General features: G+C 35.8%; 1 protein-coding gene and 1 long non-coding RNA gene across 2 annotated transcripts in view; one reads left to right on the top strand and one right to left on the bottom strand.

Annotated features, from left to right (window-relative positions):
* Positions 1-1,133: 1,133 nt before the first annotated feature.
* LOC134541287 (uncharacterized) overlaps positions 1,134-23,682 on the bottom strand; it is a 36,121-nt gene continuing 13,572 nt past the window's right edge. Inside the window, exon 2 of the long non-coding RNA XR_010076597.1 lies at positions 1,134-1,482. This is a non-coding gene — a long non-coding RNA (uncharacterized LOC134541287). The remainder of the gene's footprint in view (positions 1,483-23,682) is intronic.
* Positions 5,057-22,378, top strand: LOC134541045 (probable alpha-ketoglutarate-dependent hypophosphite dioxygenase). The gene is made up of 6 exons (XM_063384182.1): positions 5,057-5,162; positions 7,321-7,516; positions 11,399-11,572; positions 13,685-13,858; positions 17,737-17,871; positions 20,584-22,378. Exons 1-6 carry the CDS (start codon positions 5,155-5,157, stop codon positions 20,701-20,703), a joined length of 807 nt encoding a protein of 268 aa, XP_063240252.1. The 5' UTR covers positions 5,057-5,154; the 3' UTR covers positions 20,704-22,378.

The following is a 23,682-nucleotide window of genomic DNA, read 5'->3' as shown; positions in this document are numbered from 1 at the left end:
TCCACCCTTAGATTTCAGCCACGAGTCACTTTCCACCCGAGGTTTCAGCCACGATTCACTTTCCACCCGAGGTTTCAGCCACGATTCACATTCCACCCGAGGTTTCAGCCACGAGTCAGTTTCCACCCTTAGATTTCAGCCACGATTCACTTTCCACCCTTAGATTTCAGCCACGAGTCACTTTCCACCCTTAGATTTCAGCCACGAGTCACTTTCCACCCGAGGTTTCAGCCACGATTCACATTCCACCCGAGGTTTCAGCCACGAGTCAGTTTCCACCCTTAGATTTCAGCCACGATTCACTTTCCACCCTTAGATTTCAGCCACGAGTCACTTTCCACCCTTAGATTTCAGCCACGAGTCACTTTCCACCCTTAGATTTCAGTCACGAGTCACTTTCCACCCTTAGATTTCAGCCACGAGTCACTTTCCACCCTTAGATTTCAGCCACAAATCACTTTCCACCTTAATTTCAGCCACGAGTCACTTTCCACCCGAGGTTTCAGCCACGAGTCACTTTCCACCCGAGGTTTCAGCCACGATTTACTTTCCACCCGAGGTTTCAGTCACGAATCACTTTCCACCCGAGGTTACAAACAGCTCAAAACCGATGGGCAGGAGTGGGCATTTTTTTTTAAATTTCAACCTCTTTAATGGGAGGAGGAAGGTAAATGGTGCCATAGAATAATAATTATAAAAGGAAAAAAAAAACTATTATTAAATAAAATTTAAGAACAATACACTGTGAGCATTAGGTACAAATCTCCTTTTAACTACAGCTAATTGCTCTTATGTTCCCCAAACCCACTGCCGATGAACGGCTAAACCATTTAACCTGATTCCACCAATAGTTCTTCTTGGCCATGCTTTTAATACACAATAACAAAAGTAAGACACCTCTTTCATTAAAGCGTTAAATTATTCGGACTTTTATATCAACACAAAATTACCCATGATTGTTGATCAAATCATAACACAACTATCTTTAGTTGCAGTTAGAAAGATATATATCAATTCATTTAGTGCTAATTTAATTTTTTTAAGAACTTTAAAGGCCAATTATATTTCTATCATAAATTGACAGCAAGAAATTGCATAGTACATGGTTTTAAACTGATTGTTCGTATGTGCGGTTTTGTCGTAAAAAGTCATTATTTCTAGCATATCCCTCATTAATAAATACAAATTTTTTTTCCAAAAACTTAAAAACTCGGAATTTATGAATGAGTAAAGTTATGTACATTTGAGCCTTTGAAACTCTTCTCGAACATTGTAAAGTGCGGCTGGTGTTGATCCCGCGGCAGTTCGCGTCACTGCTTACATAAGTGTGGTATCGTAGCTATCCTCGGCGGGATGTCAAGGGCCAATTGTTGATACCGGCGTCCGTCGTCGGCACAACTGCGTCTGTAACGGGTCGTCTTGACCCCGGGCTGTTGCGCCACACCGTTGTTTGCTTGCTCACGCGACTTCTTTATTGTGAATCTAAAAAAGAAAAAAAATTGGTTGTCTGCAAAGTCGGTTTACGGACGATAGTTTAACGTGACGTCATAACAAGACATTGATGAAATTATTGCATACTTTTATGAATAAAATTGAATCATTTTTATTGAATTATCACTATTTTGTATGGATACAAAGAAGGAGTGAAATCAAATCTACAATTTAATTGATAAATTTACTTTTGTTTGCACTCAATAATTCAAATATGTTCATTACTTTAACGAAGAGATTATTTTAACTATAACTTTTGTACATGTTTGCTATTTAAATTCTTACAATCTGTGGTATTCTGTTAAGGATAGGACGATGATAGGAAAAGTAGGAAACAAATGGGAGTGTTTCAAGTTTAATGTGCCTCGAAAAAGTCAAATCGATGGTTGTTCCAATCGAGTGGAAGAGAGATAGATGCGGTGCAAGCGTACAATGATCGTAACGGGACACTTTTTCATGCGTGCAGCCGGCGTTTATTTTATTAGACGTCACGTCAAAAAATACCTTATTGTATGTTGACAGTGACTATACATCATTTCCTTGCTAAATTCTTTTTTACGCCTGATGAATTTTCTTAGCTTACGGGCTTTAAGCTACAGATTAAGGCACTTGTTTTTTTTTCTCAGTTGCATATTTAAAATGCAAGCCAGATTTATTTACATTATGTAATGATATATAGTACAATATTTAATTTTTAAATCTGAAATATTTAAGCTTTTGTATTCCCTGTCTGGTTAGTTATTTGTCCTTCAGGACATGTTTAATTACCCATTATCCAAAATCAAACGTCTTTCAAATGTTTTTTGGTGTGCATTTGTAGTGTGGTATTCCAGAAAAATGAAGAATAAACCCAAAATAGTTAAGTTAAAAAACATAACAAATTAACAGACCATTTCTCAATTTTCTTAACTAACATTTCAAAATATTGTATGGATTGGTATTGAAAAATTTATTTTAAAAAAAGTCTGACATTGTTTTTAATTAAATGACCAACTGTCATTAAAACGTGTATGTGTACATTATTTTCTAAATGTGAAATTATATAAATATAACATTTAAGTGCAAATTTTTAATGAATATTTTGATAAGATCAGTGATGTAACGACAGAAATAAAATAGGTTCGCTAAAATTATAAACTTGTTACGTATTGCATCTATATTGGAAAAATTTATTTAACATCCGAGATAACCCTTGTATATTTTCATGGCAAAATAATATCACTGTATTTTACTTGAGCTGGTTGTCAGTGAATTTCCACACTGATAAGATAAGACCTGCCATCAGATCCGAAAACTGCTTTGAACTTAGTGTTACGCTTGTGAACACTGCAAAATAATTTAACTTCAACTGTAAAATCTGAAAGATTTAGTGGAGTAGCATTACTAAAAACCACAATCAATTATTTTCGTGTGACATATGAAGGCACACAGAGAACTTTTGCTCAGAAATTTTCCCTTTTAAAAATAAAATTTTGAGTGCCATTTTAGAATTTGTATAGTGACACGGAATTAAAGATTTTCCAAAGCGTACAAAATTTAAATTAAGCAAAAAAGAAAAATAATTTTGATTATTTTGTGATTGATTTTGATTTTTTTAAGAGGTGTTAGCAATACCAAAAAGAAATAATAATAATAATTGACCTCAAAATGTTAATAAAAGGTTTTTTAAAGTACTTTTTGAAATGTTATTCAAATTAAAAAAAAGTAAGGCATAATACATTTTAGACTATAATTATTTTGTTAGCTATATTAGGTATAGCTAAGCCAATGCTGGACATTATTATTTACTACTGTTTCTTTTCAATAAAATTTGATTTAATATTAACCCATTTATTTTCAACATAATTTTAAGCCGACCTCCGTAGCGCGGTGCTAAGAGTTCTGGGTTCGAATCCCAGGTAAGGCGTGGGTGTAAATTTGTAATTATCAAAATTGGTCGCTAATTGCTCGACGTTAATGAAGCAGCCAAAATATAAATAACAAGTGAATAAAAAGGGTTGTTTGCCTGGTTGGTGATGAGAATCACCAGCGAGAGAACCGTCGAGAAAAAAACCAAATGTCCGAGCGGGGGGAAAGCAAATTTGTTGGGCTTTCTCCCTATGTGTTTGCTTTGTGAATTTTCAAAACCCAAAATTCCAGACAGGCTGGCAGGCAGCCCGGTGGGAAACAAAGAAAGTCACCACTGGAAGAGAGAGAGAGAAAGAGAAAGAGAGAGAAGGAGGGAGAGAAAGAGAGAGAAAGAAAGAGAGAGAAAGAAAGAGAGAGAGAGAAAGAAAAAAACCAGCCCCACCCAAAACCAATGCGGACAGTAGTGTCCACGTTCCTGCCCTTGGCTTAGTATTTTCTTTCTGCTCTGATCAAACTTTTCTTTCTGGACCATCCTAGTGATTCCTGCAACCAGTGAGGGGAGTTAAGTCATGGCATAATCGCTGCCATGGCTGGCCAATCCCCTCCTAGCATGCGATGCATGTGACCCTTTCCCTTCATGTGTAGAGCGTATGGACTTCGGCCTCAGACGCACTTAGTCTTTAATACCCCCACAAACACTTGGTTTTAATTTAGGTTAGGAAAAAAAAATTTAGATCACAATTCCAGTAAAAAAAATTGGTTGTCTGTAAAGTCGGTTTACGGACGATAGTTTAACGGGACGTAATAACAAAACATTTATGAAATGATTGCATACTTTATGAATAAAATTGAATCATTTTTATTTTAATAATAAAAGAATAAATACTTGAAATTATACTAGTTATCAGATTTTTAAAATGCAAGAATAATTAACCTTTATTGCCGAAATTGTTGTAATAAGCAATGAAAACCACATTAACTTTTCAATTCACTTTATAAACAGTCGAGTGAAAGAGAGATAGATGCGGCGCAAAGCGTACAATGAATGTAAATGTTACCATAGTCAAAATTGTTAACGAGATCTGCGTGTATTAAGTAACCTGTAAGGATTCCGTATGAATTCTATTAACAAATGGACTTGTGATTCTCACCCTACCAGGGTGAACCCAAGCGTTGAAATAAAATCTGGAAACTCATTCCTGTTGCCAGGGAATAGGGATTTTACTTTTAAACACCCCTCCTCCCCCTCAATTCACGGACATCATTCTCGATGGCCTTGACAGCAAGCCAAAAATTTTAAAAATATGAATTATAAAAAAGACGGGTGGCACAGTTTTTAATCACAATTCTTGTGCTTGTAAATATTACGACAAAAAAAACTAAATAAAAGAATACGATATCAGTAAACTGCACAAAAAAAAAATTTGCAGTTCAGTTATTTCCTCGATATTGAGCTTAATTTGACTAAATATCAGTGTAAGACGTTAGGTCCAGACTTAAGTGATTAGTAATCATACATCCGTCTTTGGTTAAGTCTTTAAAGTTTAATAGATCACAAGGATTCATTTCATCCATTGTATCTTTTTACATTCCAGCGGTGTATTGGCCTCTTGAATGTACGTGTTAATCTGTAAGGGAATTATCACGAATGCCATGTTGTTGTTTTCTTTTTGTGAGATAGTACGCCACGCCCTCTTGGGCAACGGAGACACACAGACCTTGACCACCGGATAGCGCTATATATTGCCCGGCGTAAAGTCCAGCTCTTCATTTGGTGTTTGTCCACAGTGCTGAGAAGTTACGACCCGATTCACAATGCCGAAGTGAGTACTTAAGTGTCCTCTTGCGTTTCCATGTTCAGAAGTGCAGGGATGTCGTAGCTCAAAAACCACTGGTTCCACCTCAAAGCCATCTGAAGTTTAAAACTTGTCCACTGAATTTCAGTGGTTACAAGAAAACTTTAAATCAAAGAATTTTTTTTTTTCATTCATGAAACCTTTTATTTAACTTTAAATGTAAATTTCTGACTATTTGAAAAATTTACGTGAAATTGTTTATGAATACACGATTATTTAGAGTTACGATAGCCTTGTTATTGTCGTACGGAAAGTGATTGCGTTAAACAAATGCTATTACCTTAACATTATGCATCATACGTTAGTTTATTCATTAATTCAATGCCATTAAGATACTTTTTTTTTTTAAATTATTTTTGTTTTTCAACCAGTTCTTTTGTTGAAAATGATAGTATTGCTAATCATGTTAATTGTATGTTAGAAAAATGTTGCCTACCCTTTGAAAAATATTATAATTACATTCTTATATTTAATTAATGTTACAAAAAATTTATTTCATTTCCTCTCTAAAGAGGCATTTCACACTTGAAATTATTACTCAGTTCAACTATTTTTACTCAGTAATTTTAATTAGCAATAGTGTTTGTAAAATATTATGATTTCAAAAAAAAATATATTTAGTTTTTTTACTTAACTGCACCCCATGATAGAAATTCTTTTAATTTATTAGATTTGAAGAAGTGCAAGAAAAATATTTAATGCATAAAGTTTTGTATTAATTTTATGAGTACTCAAGTATAATATGCAAAAATGTGTACTTTTGATCTTCAAGTATAAGTGTGACGTCCATATAAATATTCCATTTATTAAAACAAAATGGTTTCAACAGTACTTGAATTGTTTCAATTTGAGAAGTTTTTTTTAATAGTAAACCAAAAGTATAAAGTGTTGTAGTTTTTTCAGCTATACAAGTTTATTCAAAAATAAAATCCTTACCCTGCACCAATTATTTGATACTGTGACTACAAATTTTTGTTACACAATCCTAAATGACTCTACTATTGATATAAATTAAAAAAATAATATCAAAAATGCTTTACTTTTGGGGAGAAAAAATTTTCTTTGCACAACTCATGTGGCAAAAAATTTTAAATATCGTAAATTTGACTATTCATACTGTGAAATAATTTGACCTGTGCTAACTTAGCAGGTTATTTGAAAGATGGCTCATTTAGCTAATAACTTGCTAAGTTATCATACTGATAAATGTTGGCAACATAAATTCTGCAAATATTTTTCCCCCCAAAATATTATAGTATGTATGATTTTATTTTTAATCATTATCAATAGTATGGTTATTAATGATAACTTAACAAAAATCTGTAGTCACAGTATATATTATATAGCAGGGCGGGTAGTTTAAGATTTTTTAGTAAACACCTACTTAACTCAAAAACTATGACACTTTTCTAATTTTTTTTTTAAATTCAGAACTGTAATTTATTGGACTATATATTGTTCTAGATGTGGCATTGAGTTCTGGAACACACTACATTTTAATTATAAATGAAGGTTAATTTTTTTTAAAAATCCTATTTTTTAATATGTTTTTGTTTTACCATTATTTCTCAAAAATTCTGGTTTTGAAAATAGTGCTAAACCTATTTTAATAACTTATAAGTACTTACAATTTTTAGATTATTATTTTTTGACTTTTTTTTTCTTTTTCTGTGCATATGTTGTTGCTGTTTAAATAATTGGTGTTTTCGTTTGCGTGCGAATTGTCCATCTGTACGAGTGTATGTTTGTTGTATATATGTTGTGCCTGCCTCAAAAGTTTCGCGCTGTCGGTAGGCATATAACAAGTAAATGAATTTGATGTGAGGCCCTGTCATTTTGAAAGTAGTTTTTGTTGGGACTGGTGGTATTTGTAAATTAGGATATTATTAATTTTAAATCATAACCATTGATCATCTGTTGAATGTAAAAAAACAATGCGTGAAATAATATCGCAGGAAACAAATCTAAATTTCTCAGTAAATCATCTTAGCTTCGTACATGTTACAAGTTTTTTAATATATTTTTTTTTGTGAATGAGTCCGACATGTGTATTGGTAACAAAAAAAATTAAAAAAAAAAAAAATTAAATGTTGAATTGAATATCAAATTATGATTTCTCCCGCAGGTTCCTGTCGGAAGAGCAGGTCAAGTTCTACAAGGATAATGGCTTCATCAAGCTGGAGAACATCTTCTCGAAGCAGGAGTTCGACAAGTTCTCGGACGAGTACGACGACCTGTTCCGCGCCAAGAAGAACGACCAGCTGGAGGCCGTGTGGCAAGGCAACGACATGAAGGAGCTGGCGAAGAACAAGCCCGTCACAGTGAGTCGCGATAACTCCTCCCGCGCGCCTCACGAGGTTCCACGTCCCGCGCTCCTTCCACGCTCCGCAGTCATTCGAGTCAGTCCGCTTCCGATATCTCATGCTCTCGGGTCCGCAAGTACTCAAAAATGAAGAAAATTGGTTTTTCTGTAAAGTCGGTTTACGGACGATAGTTTAACAACGTGACAACGTCATAACAAAACATTGATGAAATGATTGCATTCTTTTATGAATAAAACTGAATCATTTTTATTGAATTATCACTATTTTGTATGGATACAAAGAAGGAGTGAAATGAAATCTACAATTTAATTGATAAATTTACTTCTCATTAATTCAAATATGTTTATTACTTGAACGAACAGATTATTTTAACTATAACTTTTATACATGTTTGCTATTTAACTTCTTCCAATCTGTGTTATTCTGTTAAAGGATAGGACGATGATAGGAAAAGTAGGAAACGAATGGGAGTGTTTCAAGTTTAATGTGCCTCGAAAAAGTCAAATCGATGGTTGTTACAGTCGAGTGGAAGAGAGATAAGCGTAAAGGGACACAGCGTAACGGGACAATGTGCATTACGGGATACCGTATATACTCGTGTATAGCGCGCCCTTTTTTCCCCTCAAGTAAAGGAAAAAAATAAGGATGCGCGCTATACACGGGGAAAAAAATTTTTGGGGGGGGGGGGGGGGGGAGGAGTGGAAGTCGTTAACTGCCGGGTGACGGGTGACGTTTCTGGCCAGCCCCCACACATACGCACAAGCAACAAGGCCTCTGTTTCACACACACACACACACACACACACACACACACACACACGCACACGCGCGCGCGCAAGCTCGCACATCATGGTCTCTTGTTTATTTTTAGACCTCCCCCCTTTACAGAAAGCCAGCTCAGAAGCTAGTAAAAAGAGAGAGAGAGAAAGAGAGAATGTTGTCACCAGTTCCCCCCCCCCCCCCCCCGGCAACTTCTTTGCTTCCTCCATTCCTCACCGGTGAGTCATCAAGTTCTCCGCGCCAGCTTAGCAACGTAGCGCGGCACGCCTCCCTCCCTTCCTTCCTTCCACGTACCAGTTGTGACGATATAGCGCTTCATTATCTTCCGTTTAGACAGCAGAGTTTATGTATTTTCCTGACGCATCACCACACATCAATTTAAATAATCAGGTACCACAAAATGTTAGTAAAATTTATTTATGGGGGAAAAAAAAATTTCAATTTTTTTTTTCTTTGGAATTAGTTGCAAAAATCGTGGTGCGCGCTATACACGAGGGCGCGCTATACACGAGTAAATACGGTATTTTTTCGTGTGTGCAGCCGGCGTTCATCGATTTATTAGACGTTGTCACGTCAAAAATAATTTGATATTCAATTCAACATTTAATTTTTTTTTAAATTATTATTTTTTTGTTATCAATACACATGTCGGACTCATTCACAAAAAAAAAAATATTGAACTAAATGTAACATGTACGAAGCTAAGATGATTTATTGAGAAATTTAGATTTGTTTCCTGCGATATTATTCACGCATTGTTTTTATATTCAACAGATGATAAATGGTTATAATTTAAAATTAATCACATTCTAATTTACAAATTCCACCAGACCAAACAAAACTACTTTTCAAACTTAAAAAAATTTACTGGTTCAAGAAATTGCATTGCCATTCCATGCTATGGTTTCCTTGTATATTATTCTCTTTTAAATCTTACTGTATTTGGGATCAATTTTTCTTAGACTCCTTTCAGGAGAGAAAAAAATTTTTTTACTGTATCTCAAAATTCCAATTGGAAATTCAATATTTGTGAGTATTATGGAATTCAATTATAAATTAAATTTGTATGAAAAAAAACAAAACAGTATTCGCAGAAGCCTTTTGTTTTTGCATGTGAGATTAAATAAATTCACAAAACAGCCGTATTTAATAGATTACAGAAGGTTTTTTGTCCTTATTTAATGGTTTTTATGAACTTAAAGGCAAATATTTTTATGTCAGTCCTAGCATGAACTTAAAGCATTAAATCATGTAGTATACAGTTTTGGATTAACTTCGTATGTAGAATATATTTTATCTCTTTATTTTTACTATATCATAAATCAATAAGAATTAAGTTTTCCCGAAACCCAGAAAAAATTCAAATTTCTATCATTTTTGGAAAATCTAATTTTTTTTTATTCATTGAGTGCTCTTCTAACATAAAATTTTCCACCACTAATTTAAGGATAAAGTCAAGCCGAAAAATCTACGATATAGTCACTACGAAAAAGAATATATTTACTAATTAACAATAATGAACTTAAAATTAGTAATGAAGTGTTTCCGGGGGCATAAACACGTCATAAAATACTTTAATGGCAATAATCCGATACTAATCGAGCAACCACCTTGAATTCTGCTTCGAGGGTCGGTTTTATCGATTTATCGAAATCTGACCTAGACAATGAATGACCTTCCTCGTACTTCGAAGATCAAGAGTGTAAAATTTCATCGCAATTGGATGAATGGTTCAGGCACGCATAAGAGACAAACACACACACACACAATAAACTCCCTATTATCCGCGGGCGGATGATCCGCGGTGCGGTGCTACGAAAAAATACAGCACATATGTAAATCTGTATTTCATTACAAGTGAGCAAATTTGAACTCTACCGACGAGTGTATTGTGTGCAGTATACAGAAAACGTCACAGGCCTTCTCGGAACTCACGCAGCAGGTTGGCATGCGTTGCTATTTTTGTCTCTGTCGCACTTTGTTCCTAGTCGTACGGTTGAGCACTTTTACGTTTACGTTACTGAAATGTTAATTATTCAGTAAAATACTAAAATTTTAGCATCATTGAAAATATGTCACTGTTAATGGTAACTTTTAATGTACATAAATGTTTAGATATTTAAGTTGAAATTAATGTTTCCTTTTTTTGTTTCCCACTTTTGGGGCTCTTTTGCGGATTATCCGCAATTTTCACTATCCGAGGTGGCCCTGCTGCTTAATTTCGCGGATAATCGGGAGTGCACTGTACATACATACACACATATATATGTCAGGGCCGGTGTGCAAGGTAAATTGGTGCCCTAGGCGAAAAACCTTAATTCCCCCCCCGGCCAGTCACCTCAAAAACAATTTTCCTTGCGTCAAAATGCATCACGTAACCCTAAGATTTTTGTCAACAATCAATAGTACGCAGTCTTGTGTTTTTTTTTTTTTTTTACTTTTTTACTTATTACAAATCATAAACAGGTCTCACAGTGGACTTTAAATAATTACTTATATCGATATAAACATTCCAAACTGTTACAAAAATCCATTTATCATCTAGTTTCAATAATCGTTAAACATACTATATGAGCTGTTGTGTGTCGTGCTGCGCCGCCCCCAGCTACTTGGCGCCCTGGGCGGTTGCCGGGTTCGCCTGTACGGACGCGCCGGCCCTGGTATACGTGCGTGTGTGTATGTATATTAATAATGAGAAAGTGGTGTGATCAAGCTGACACAGTCCCAGCAGGGTGTGCAGGGGTGTATTATAGTCTTGTCGCGCTGACCAGGGGCGCAACAACTAAATTTCCAAAAGGAGGGGGGGGGGGGGGGGGGTTTGTGGGCAATATATACCTTTTTATAAAGAATCATCCATTCCCCCCCCCCCTCTCATTGAAACGGGGGTATCCGCGGGTCCTCCCCCGGGTGTGAAAATGGTGCTATTTAAGCAGTTTTATCATCTAAAAAAAATTGATTACACAGCATTTTCTTTGCCCCCGCCGTTTGCCCCCCCCACATCAAAGTTTCAGAGGGGGGGTGGGGGTGGGGCAAAATACCCTTATCCCCCCCCCTCCTGTTGTTGCGCCCCTGGCGCTGAGTCCGAGCCGCGTGCCCGCAGGTGCTGTCCATCCACAACCTGCAGTTCCACTCGGCGGCCTTCACGCGGGTCCTCATGAACGACAGGCTCCTCGACGCTCTGGAGGACATCATGGGCACGCCCAACGTCCTGCTGCACCACACCAAGGCGCACCTCAAGCCCCCGGAGAAGGGCGCCCCCTACCTCATGCACCAGGTGGGCCGGCGACGCCGTTGCGACGGCCGACCGGTCGCGAGACGGGACCCTTCAAGGAAACCCTATTTGCCACGTTTTGAGTCGAGCGACCCGGTCCGGAAGCAGTTCTTTCTCCCCCCTTGGATCCAAACCTTGTAATCTCAATCGCAATCGAGTACCTCGAATCTAACCTTTCGATCCCAGTAATCAAGGTTTCCGAGTAGTGGCGGATATCCAGGATTTTGGTTTCGGGAGGGGCTTGACCCAGCTGGGGCTGGGCTTTATCAAGGCAAACTCTAAAACAATTTTGGACCCAGATGCTTTTGGAGGGGGCTTTGAGCCCCTTGGGCCCCCCCACTCTGGATTCGCTACTGGTCTCAAGGGTTAAAAAAATAGAATAAGGTTCGATAAGTTAAAAAAAAAAAAAAAAAAAAATTAACAATGTTTTTTAATAAACATTCTACCATTTCAAAAAGTCATTCCACATAATAAGTTTACCTGTTCAATACCATTTCGTAATTTTATTTATGTAATATTTCATTTTAAAAGTACGTCATCTTGAGGAAAGTTAATACGACAGAGATATTTTTTTTTTAAAAAATAGTATTCTTTGAAATCAAATCAGTCAGATATCTAGAGGTTCAATGATATTCGAGAGTACGATAATTTTTTTTTATGGCCCAACTCTAGGTTTAACCACAAACACTAAAGACCAAAATTTTTTTTCTATTGAAAAAAACATCTCTTATATTGTCATACCATTCTGACTGATGGTAGAAGATGCGGCCAGTGTCAAAATAACATTTAATTTTTATTAGTTTAGTGAAACCTGTTTTTAATTGTCAATTTTTATGGTATGTTTCAGTGTTACAATTTGTGTACCACGATAAAAAAAAAATACAAAATTTAATGATTTACAAAATATATTATTCGTCGTGACATTTCTTGTCACCAGGCCATTATTCGTACAGATTTGATAGTATAGAGCTGTCCAGTAGTGTGTAATCCAATATGGCGAGGCCTACTTAAATTTTAAGAGTTAACAAAGTTAGGTCTTAGAAATTCAGTAAATTTGGCAAATTAGTGATGCCTCCAATCGTAAGACGCAACCACTTTCAGAAGGCGAAAGTAACGAAAAAGTGCACGTTTAAATCTACTACTGTCGTAACATAAATAAGAACAAATTAGACAGAACCATATTCAATCCGGACAGAATTTAAAACGTGACAGCAGCAAATGAACAACAGACACATACTTCTTTAGTTTGAAAGTGTGCGTCAGTGATTGTTTATACGCGTGTTTATATTTAGGCTGTTTTGTCGTATGAAGTTACTCCCAATCACTGCCATCATAATTGTTTCAGTCCTCGAAGACTTTAACTAGATATTGAAACAGAAATATTTTTTTATGCTGTTGTTCATCTGCGGGGTTACCGAAATTTCAGGAATTCGTTTCGTCGCGAGCTAGACTGCAAATATTATCTTTGAAAGATTTGTGCAATGGGAGTGCATGACTTGATGTAAGTTTTTGGACATACGCCATTGCTAAGAACCTTTTTCTGTTGAAGAAAAACTAAAAAATAAAAAAATTAAGAAATAAATAAATAACAATTCTTAAAAAAGACAAAAAAAACACAAATTAAGCAAAAAATTGCTGTTGTCAACAAGGATATAAACACCATAAAATATTCCGTAACAGGAATATGGTCAACAAACAAAGAAAAACAAAGAAATATGTACTAAGAGAACGAAAAAAAAACCCACAAATGATGACGAAACAGAAATATTGAACCCAAAATAATTCAGCACAACAGTTGAAACGAGACAAAAACACGACGAAACGAAAAGACGAAACGAACACAACAGTTTTACCAAAACAGAAACAAGCGACGTTTCGGGATACTGCCATCTGCTCCCGTCCTCAGTTCAGAGACGCACATGGTTACGAAAACACAGGTGCGACTGTGTCGCGCTGCAATGCGCATGTCCAAGGACTTACATCAAGTCTGGACTGCAAACCCTTCGCGCTCCGCCCGGCGTCGCCGTGAGCGGGAGAGAGGGCCCCGCTACTCTGGCCCCTCGTCGCCGACACGACGCGCGAGGACTCGGGGGAGGGCGGACGACGCTGTTGCAGGACTACCCCTACTTCCCGTTCGAGAAGCACTCGATGGTGGCGGTGTTCATCCACATGGACGACACCTCGCCGGAGAACGGCGGTCTGGCCGTCTACCCGGGCTCCCACAAGCTGGGCCCGCTTGAGAGCCACACCGTCAGCAAGGACGGGGAGGACTACCACTACGTCGACAAGGTGCGCCCCTGTCCCGCGGGGGACTTCTTTCCCCTTCTTCACTCGAACAACAACAATTTCTGCAATAAATGTCAATTATTCGTGCATTTTAAAAATCTGATTACTAGTATAATTTGAAGTATTTATCCTTTTATTATTAAAATAAAAATGATTCAATTTTTATTCATAAAAGTATGCAATCATTTCATCAATGTTTTGTTATGACGTTGTCACGTTAAACTATCATCCGTAAACCTACTTTACAGACAACCAATTTTTTTTTTTGATAATGTTCTCCTGTGTTCAAATATCTCTGTGTGCCAATTTTCTTGGCGGTCGGTCAAACGGTGTCGGGGAGATTCATCGACGTCATACATTCCAACATACAATTTTTTTTTTTTATGTGTAAGATGTTAGTAAAGGAATGTTGATGATTACGATTATTCGGGGTGAGTTGTCCGCTGGTAAGTCCGTACGTAAATTCACTGTGGCTCGTGAGAGTGTAGCGGACTCGGCCGGATGAAGTCGTCTGACTTTACCGTCGGGAGTGTCGTGAGCTTGGGTGACGCTGTCGCGGTTGGCAGCCCTGCGCGACCCGAGCTGACAAGGTGCGCTCCTCCCCTCTTCACTCGAACTTAGGACTCCCTCTGGTTCAGATCCGTGCCGCATTTACCTGAATGTAACGCGACGGTTTTATCGAAACTTGAAAGTAAGAGTCACGTCATAATCGCAAAAACGTACAGACATGAATTTACAGGCGACGGGAACGGCTAAGATTAAAAAAAAAATTAAAAAAACACTCTGCCTTGTAACTGCGTCACATAAGCCACTTTAGAACGTCGGTAGTCAGTGCATCCTGAGACTCCTTTCAGTTGAAAAACTACACTGTCTGCTTGTGAACTGCGTCACTTATGCCACTTTAGTCCGCCCTCGTTGGCGGCTTTCCGAACCTTTTGGGCGAGAGAAGAGGGGTGTCAGCGGGCATTTCAGATGAGGCAAGATAACACTCTGGAATGCCGCTGTTAGCCGGGGTTTGTGAAAAAAAAAAGGGGGGGGGGGGAGGAAGACCATCAGAAATCACAGCATTTTTCGCTCTGTGATATGAATGGCTTTTGAACCAATTGCTGCCTTTTATTTTTCTTCTAATCGCCGTTTGCTGTTTAAAAAAAAAAGCCACGGAAATCACTCTTCTGACATAAGTGGCACCAGAGAAAGCTGCTAGAAAACATGGTATATTTTTACTAATTCAAATAATTTTTAATTTCTGTGTGTGTTTGAATTGTGAAAAAAAATTGGGGTCGCATTATATTCAGGGTAAATATCGTTATATTTTTCAGGTAAATATCGTATTCGCTTTCACGTTCCAGGATTCACAAGAAAAATTATCCACGTGCTTTGGATGCAATTCAATTTAAGTCACAACAAAAAGGTCGTCCTACAGTCGCGTATACACTCAAATCTAAGATGCCATCGATTCTCAGATGTACTCCTCTTTTAATCTTTTGTTTCCCTTAAAACAATAATTATTTATGGGTTTTAGATGCTATTTATTATTCAATTTAGCAAAAGGGTTTGCTAGAATTGTGATACACTCAAATCTAAGATTCCATGGCTTACTAGGGCACATGAGATGTATGGAAGACCCTCCACAGAAAATGAGAGACCCTTCATCTGGAAAAAATGATTAAAAATAACTCTTTTAATAAACGTTTTTAAAGCTAATGTGGAACTTAAATTTTGACTATGGGTTTGCTAAATTTTTGACGTGACGTCTAATAAAACGATGAACGCCGGCTGCACGCACGAAAAAGTGTCCTGTAACGCACATTGTCCCGTTATGCTGTGTCCCTTTACGCTCATTGTACGCTTGCGTCGCATCTATCTCTCTTCCACTCAATTGGAACAACCATCGATTTGACTTTTTCGAGGCACATTTAACTTGATACACTCCCATTCGTTTCCTACTTTTCCTATCATCGTCCTACCCTTAACAGAATAACACATATTGGAAGAAGTTAAATAGCAAACATGTATAAAAGTTACAGTTAAAATAATCTCTTCGTTGAAGTAATAAACATATTTGAAATAATGAGTGCAAATAAAAGTAAATTTATCAATTAAACTGTAGATTTCATTTCACTCCTTCTTTGTATCCGTACAAAATAGTGATAATTCAATAATCATTTCATCAATGTTTTGTTATGACGTTGTCACGTTAAACTATCGTCCGTAAACCGACTTTACAGACAACCAATTTTTTTAAATTAAAAATTTTGATATTATTTTCTGATAAATGGTGATCCGGTTAGTTTTACAAATCACTGGCTGCAGTACCCGACGTTGCCCGGGCTGAACACAGGCTGATATGTTGTCCGCGGGTTAAAGCAAAATGGATAGCGCCATATGACTGTGTGGTGGACGAGACTATGTACAAAAAAAATTCTGCATACAAATAGAAAATATGTATGTGCTTTTAAATATTATACTTTATTGATAGTTATGAAATATTGATCCACATCATTAAAAACATTTTTTTTTGTGAATATTACTGACAGAAATTATGTTTATAAATTTTTTTAATTGTATTTATATAACTGAGATTATGTTTCCGCATGTAAAATTCATTTGCCTATTAATTGTTAGATTATTATTCAATAAATAATTCAAAATAATAAATTACGTATGTTAAAAATTCAGAATATATAATGTTTTCATTTATTAGTTAAATTCATCAAAATTATTTGAATAAATTAAATAATTTATTTCATACATGTGTTTATATTAATATTGTATACCGAGTATTTTATTAAAATTTTTAATTTGATAGAATTTATACTTTAACAACTGTATTTATAAATTTGCTCGAGTCTTTTTATTATTTTATTTATATTAATTATTTGCAAGCAAAATAAAAGTTAGTTTTTTACTACCCCAAGTGTGTATAACTTCTAACGCACGTACATAAAGTACAACCACCCATTATTTTTTTAATCTCTTTGTTATGATTATTATGTTTCATGAAATTAATATTTAAGTATGTGTAACATTGAGTTCTTAATACATCTAACCTTTTCTGATGAAATTAAATACCTAATCCAAGTTTGGCTCTTAATAACGAAACTGAATACAACTGAGCATTTTCTTCAATTTTCGCTATTATCATGTTTTATCGCCTCTACATGTTCTGATGGCATCTTTTTTTTTGGCCCGAAATTCTGTTCAATTTCAATGGTTATTCAATTATTTTATGGACTCCTGCAGATATTAAGTGAACAATAAAAAAATATTTATTTTCACAAAAAAAAATTCTTAAAGATGCTTTTGAGAATGCCTATTACGGAGTAGATGTACTGTAAGGTTTAGAATCAACGTGGGATTACATGTTTTTTCGAAATCGCTGGAAAAAAAAAATTAAAAAAAAAAAAAAAATTCGGTATGATTGGGACAAAATATCGATGTTAACCCATTTTAATCTACAAGCGTACTAATACGCAGCTGTTTTTCTGGCCGATAACACCATAGGCGTACTGGTACGCAAAACGGCTAATCTGCCCGAAAAACTTGAAAAAAATCCCTTTAGAACGAAAATAACCCCTCAGAGTAGCTTGTATTGTTATAACAAAGGTATATTATCGTGAAACTTAAACTATTTTTAAAATTTTATTTAAAGAATAAAAATAAAATGAAAATAGAAAATAACTTTAATAATAATAATATATAAAAAAGTTTATGGATTCCATGGTATTACTAACATTAAAGTGAGTGGATGCAAATGGGTTAAAAGAACATCGGCGTCAGTGTGTGTATCAGCACCTGGAATGCTGATGTCTGCGATGTGAGATTCCCTGACGGACGGACGGTGACTGGTTGTTTGTTCTCCCGCCCCTCCCCCTGGACAGGACAAGTGGCCGCTCTCCGGGGCCACGCCCGTGCTGGCCAAGCGGGGGGAAGTGGTTGTGTTCTCCTACCTGCTGCTGCACGGCAGCTACCTCAACACGTCCAAGGACCGCGTGCGCAGGATGTTCCTGATACAGGTGAGTGCCTCCCCGCCTTGCCCTCCCGTGCTCCCGCTCGGCCGCAACAAGCCGCTTCTCTCCGAACTACCCTCCCGTCATTGAAGTGAAAACTTCTTTTGGCGCACCACACACACACTTTTTTTGGTCTGCAGTAAGTCAGGCTGATCCGTCACGCTCCGAGGTGAAAGGCTCGATCGGGTGAACTCGGGATCGCCGAGTGTGCCCGAGCGAGAAAGATACAGTCAGCTGCTCTTCGCTGTTGTGTCGCTGTGTTCAGTATATTCAGTTAATACGTAATAATCGCCATTATTAATTTAATAGTTATTATTGGTACGTAATAATAATTATTTGGTTTACATTGTGAGGTTAGTGTGTGTAGATAGTGGTTTATCATGCTGATATTATATATTGAAAAAAAAATAAAAAAATAAAACATTATAAACATTGATTGCGATTGCCAATGAAGTTTTCACTTCTACTGTGCAGTCTTAAGCACACACTCTATTTTTATTTTGTTTTATCTAGTAACTGTGCCACGCTCACAGGCAGCAAATGATTAGCCTTAAGGGAGGTGCCTCCCATTTCAGGTCATGATTTTATATTCATATTAATCACTGATCAACTTTAAGACTTTATTTTCAATTGTTTTAACTTTCACGAAATGAAAAAAACTATATACAGCGCAAACTTTTTTGCATGATTAGCTGCCAATGTTACATTTTTTTAACAATTTTGGGTTGTACAAAAAAGGAGGATTTAATTTATTGCAGAACTGAAACTTTTTTAGGTTTAACTGCAGTGCCACTGGCTACTTCATGATATGGTTTGCATTTCTATCAGAAAAACTGATTTCATGTTTCTTGGCTGTCAAAATCGTAACAAATTTGAGGTAAAATTAATTAATATTTGCTGAAAGAAATTCAAACCATTTCTTGAAGTAGCCAGTGGCATTGCAGTTAAACCTAATAAGTTTCATATTTTTTAATAAATTAAATTCTCCTTATTTGTACAACCCAAAATCGTTAAAAGTGTAACTTAGGCAGCTAATTACGCAAGAAGTATGAGATGTATATATTTTTCATTTCATGAAAGTTGAACAATTGAAAAAGTCTACAAGTTTATCTGTAATTACAGTAAGTACAAAATCTTGGCCTGAAATGTGAGGCACCCCCTTAACTGATAGGCACAACACAGACACAATGAATAAACACACAAAAGATAAAACGAAACCACGCAAATAAGATTACACAAAACAAAAATGGACAGATACAAGAACACTCAAAAAAAAAAAGTCAAAATTAAAACTACACAAACAAATAAAGGCAAAGTAAACCAGATAAAAAATAAAATGCATACAGAATATAAGATCAATGTGATCTATTATTTTCTTGATATAAATTTTTATTTATTTATTATAGGGCTTAAATTGTTAAAACCTTATTTAAATTTTTGGCTATCCTAAAAAACTATATCATATGATTTATTTAATTAACATAACAAAAGTTGATATAGACAGTTATTTTAATACCTGTATTTTCAAGACGATGATTACAGGTTATATTATTATTATTATTATTTTTATCACATTATAAGTGTTAATTAACATTCAAAGATGCCAATTTGGTTGCAACAGTTTTAATGCCAAAAAATTTTCATATCGCTTGATATTGTAACTTTGCCTTTATCTACGCATAGATCACACAGAAAGAGATTAAAAAAGACAGTAACTTTCGAACTGCATTTCTAGACGCCAATGACAAGTAGCTAAAATTAACTGCTGGAGCAGCTATGTCGACTATCATGATTCGCTTTAATATAATGAAATGACTCCAATAAAAGTGGGGAGAAAAAAAAATCTTTGGACCTGATTTATGAAAAGGAATTTTACTAAAAATACTGCCCATCTTTTTAAAAATTCACTAACCAATTAATAACACAACATTTTCCTTTGTCTTTACAGTTCAACCTGGTCGCACTATGAAAACATAGTCTGTCTTCTTCGTCAGGACTGTTTACAAATACCTCGTGAGCAATTCAAGTATTTTTTGACGTGATAACGTCTTATAAATCGATGAACGCCGGCTGCACGCACGAAAAAGAATGACTCATGGTCACTGAGCCGAGCGTGCAAGAACCGGCCAACCACCGTACGAAAAAATCTTCTATAATATCAAACAGGTTAAGGCGGGCTTTTTAAAAGCAGCAATTTAAAATTTTGATTTAATTGTCCAATTTCGTCATTTCGAATTAACAATTCATTGACATTGATTTGATTTTCAGTTTATTTCTATAACTTATTGTTTGTGATTATATTAAAACAAATTATTTAAATTAAAATTTGCAAAAACTGTAAATAATGTTTGAAAATTAAAAAAGTATGCAAATTTTTCATCAATGTTTTTCTCATGACGTTGTCACGTAAAATTATCGTCCGTAAACAGATTTTGCAGACAAACCTTTTAACAAACATGTCCCTCTATTTACTTTGGTTCTCGCCATCCGTCACAGGTGGCAGCACCGTCTGTCACAGATTTCCGTTCCACGCGAATTCTGTTCCATTCACGGAAATTACTTCCACCAAATGCTGTTTACCGGTGTACCGAGAGCCAAGGTGTTGCGCATCGGAAATGAGTTACGGCACGTGAAACCCCCAGGCTTTGATCCTGAGTTTGAATGAGAACATAAGTCGAGTGTTGGGAGCTAGAAGCGGTTGTGCACACGCTGTTGCAGCTGATGTCGGCGGAGGACGAACCGGCGGAAGACAAGCACCGCTCCTACGGCCAGGGCATGGTCCTGAGGGGCCGGAACTCCAAGTGGGACGCGTCGCTGAGGGGCAGATTCATGAAGTAGCCCGCCCCCAACTCCCCCCTCCCGCTCCACCCCTCGGGCAACGCTCATCTGGGACCCGCCAGCGCCCATCGACACTTTCCAGTTCGGGCCTGGCTGGTCTTCTTCGACAGAGCAGTCAACAAGTACCTTGTGAACCAATCCAAGGAAATATATATATATTTTTTTCAGAACCCGTTGACAAAAATTTTACCTACTTTTTTACATCCAGCAGCTCTACCGTTCAACTTTCGACATGCCCGTACACGCGCTACGACGTACATTCGCCCCGTCACGACCGACTTTTGTTAGATTTTCATGAAGTCTTTTATGTCGAAAGTAACGCCAGTTTACAATTTTTGCAAATCATAATAATATATAATTTGTTGTATTATCTAGGATTTTATTACACTTTTTTTTCTTCAAAATATATATTTTTTTCCTTTAGTTTCCAGTCCCAATCAAACATAATTTGAATGTATGTGTGTATTTGTGTGCAAACTTGTACCCTGACTTACGCAAATTTGACTTACATGGTTATAGCTCAGACCTACCTATCGCGTATCACTGTATACAACAAAAATTAAAACATGAGCATCGTCCTTACGGAAGAAAACATTAAAATTTTACATTTAAATGCTGTGTAAATAATAATGTTTTAATTTAGAATAAAACCAACACACATTAAGTTTAAATGGTGGTCAGTTGACTAACTCAAAATCAGTGTCAGCAATATTTTTATTTTTATTTTCTGAATAAAATGACATATTGATTCATACAATTTATTGAAAAGTTATTAAAGCAAATTGAGAAATGGTCTATTAATTTGTAAGGTAATTTAAACTTAAAATTTTTTTTTAATTTTTTTCTTTTCTGGAATGTAATACTAGTAATGCACACCTATCAGGGTGTCTATAAATATCTAGGAACTAATTTCAGAACTTTTTCCAGAACATTTTAACTAAATTTATCTAAAATTATTTTATCATGGGTGATTTTTTTTACAACTACACATACAGCAAAAATTAAACACGAGCAAATTTAATTTAAAAAATTATTTGCAGTATTCGCAGGAACATTCCAAAGCTAAAGCAAAGCTAAAAAATTTTTCAGAGGTACGTGATTACCGTACGATGCTATAAACTGAAGGGAGGCATCAAAAAACAGTGTAAGTTAGCAAAAAATAGCTGCTGTAAACCAGAGTTCCGTGATTTTCCTGACCTGTAGACACCACGTTCCGTCAACATCTCTCGTAATAATATTGGCAAATTATCTTTCGAAATATAAAATTTTTTTTCAACTATAGATTTTGTATATAGTTTTTTCTGAGCAAGCAGACTGTTTCAGTTCACCCCGACTGTGTCTATTCACCCCGTTTCACGGTACACTGCTGTAAGTATATAGAGCATCAATCTTCCGCGGTCTAAGTTCGTTTCGAGCTCAAACGTTGGTAACTCTGCTACAAACTACATGTAGTGTGATCCAGTGGATGGTGAGATAACATTAGTGTACAGGCTTCGTTTTTTGTATCAGGCACAAATGTAACCAACCATAATAAAAAATTAGTTATTTTTTTTTTTAATATTTTGTTACAAATTATTATATGTTTTTATATTACAATAACACAAACTGTTTTTATTTTATCCTGCTGCCTGGGTAATGAATGTCTCATTCAATAAAACAATTTTAACAACAGTTCTACATGTGTGTGTTTTCATTGGCTCTTCTCTCAAAACCATGAGTACGAGAATGGTTTTTGAAAGTGTTGCCGCCTTTTCGAACCCTACAGCCATGTGACAAGAAGGAGGGGGGGGGGGGGTGTACGAAATAGCCCCCTGACCCTCCCAAGGAAAATTTGAAAAAATAAAATAAAATAAACTTGTTCAAATAAACATATTTAAGCAAATCTTAAACTTCAATTTGAACCATGGTTTTTGCTTATTTAACTTAAAAAAAATTAAGATATTCTTTCCTAGCGAATTTTCCTCCAGTTAGTTTTGTTAATTCTTACGATCTAATTCTGGTAAAAAAAATCACGTCATTACGGGAAGCAACAAAATATCTAAATGTTTTTCTAATAATAAAATAATTACAAATCGAAAAAGAAAAAAAAAGTATTGATCAGCATATTAAAATGATACATGCTAGTATCAATTTAATTTTTTCTTGTTGCCATTAATGTCCAGAATTTTGAAAGAAAAATACAATAGGAAAACAAGGGAAATGAAAATGGAATTGGCCAACGTGGGATCCCGGGTGATTGCCTGCCCCTGACTTCTCTCACTTGTCATTGGACCTTTGTTCTCTGGACGCAGCCTAGAAGACCTTAAGAGCTCATGGGGGGTTGGGGGGGGGGGGGGGGAGGAACATCTCCAAGGCCCGGGTTGAGTTTCAAGATATTTTTAATGCGAAAAATTAAGAGTTAATTTTATTTCCTTGACCCTCCTAAAAAAAATATATATATATTTTTTTAAATAAAAAACCAAAATGTTAAAAAAATAAAGGTGTGTGCACTAATGTATGTGCGTTAGAAGTTATACTGATTTTTGATTTAAGATACTGAACTATTTAAGAATTTGTTGTGACAAAAATTAATTAAATAAACATTTAGTATAAAATAAATTATTTAATAGAGACACATTTTAATTAATAAGGAAGTCAATAAATATGCCTAATATTTATTCTAATTTATTAATTTCAATTATTTATCAATTAGTAATGAAATAATTTATGATGCAGATAAATTATACATACTGGAACATAAAAATACACTTGAAAAAAGTTTAGAAACACAATTACTTTCACTAATATTCACAATAAATAAATGTTTTTGATTATATGGACGGACCAGTATTCAACATCAATCATCCAATTTCTGAACATGACTCATACATAGTTTCCAACCGCTGTTAGAACTGGATACTGGATACTGGAAACAACTACGTCAGCTGTAGAATCGTTCGATTTGCAGAGCGAAAGGTTAAAATGTTAAAATAAATAATG

This window comes from Bacillus rossius, chromosome 18, assembly GCF_032445375.1.
Source record: "Bacillus rossius redtenbacheri isolate Brsri chromosome 18, Brsri_v3, whole genome shotgun sequence".
Classification (NCBI taxonomy): Eukaryota; Metazoa; Arthropoda; class Insecta; order Phasmatodea; family Bacillidae; genus Bacillus; species Bacillus rossius.
This window is presented reverse-complemented; position numbering and strand designations above follow the sequence as displayed.

Bases quoted from the DNA above. Each gene is read 5' to 3' on its own strand.
- LOC134541045 (XM_063384182.1), top strand. The intron at 11,573-13,684 runs GTGGGCCGGCGA...ACGCTGTTGCAG, and splicing joins CCCCCTACCTCATGCACCAG to GACTACCCCTACTTCCCGTT. The intron at 17,872-20,583 runs GTGAGTGCCTCC...ACGCTGTTGCAG, and splicing joins GCAGGATGTTCCTGATACAG to CTGATGTCGGCGGAGGACGA.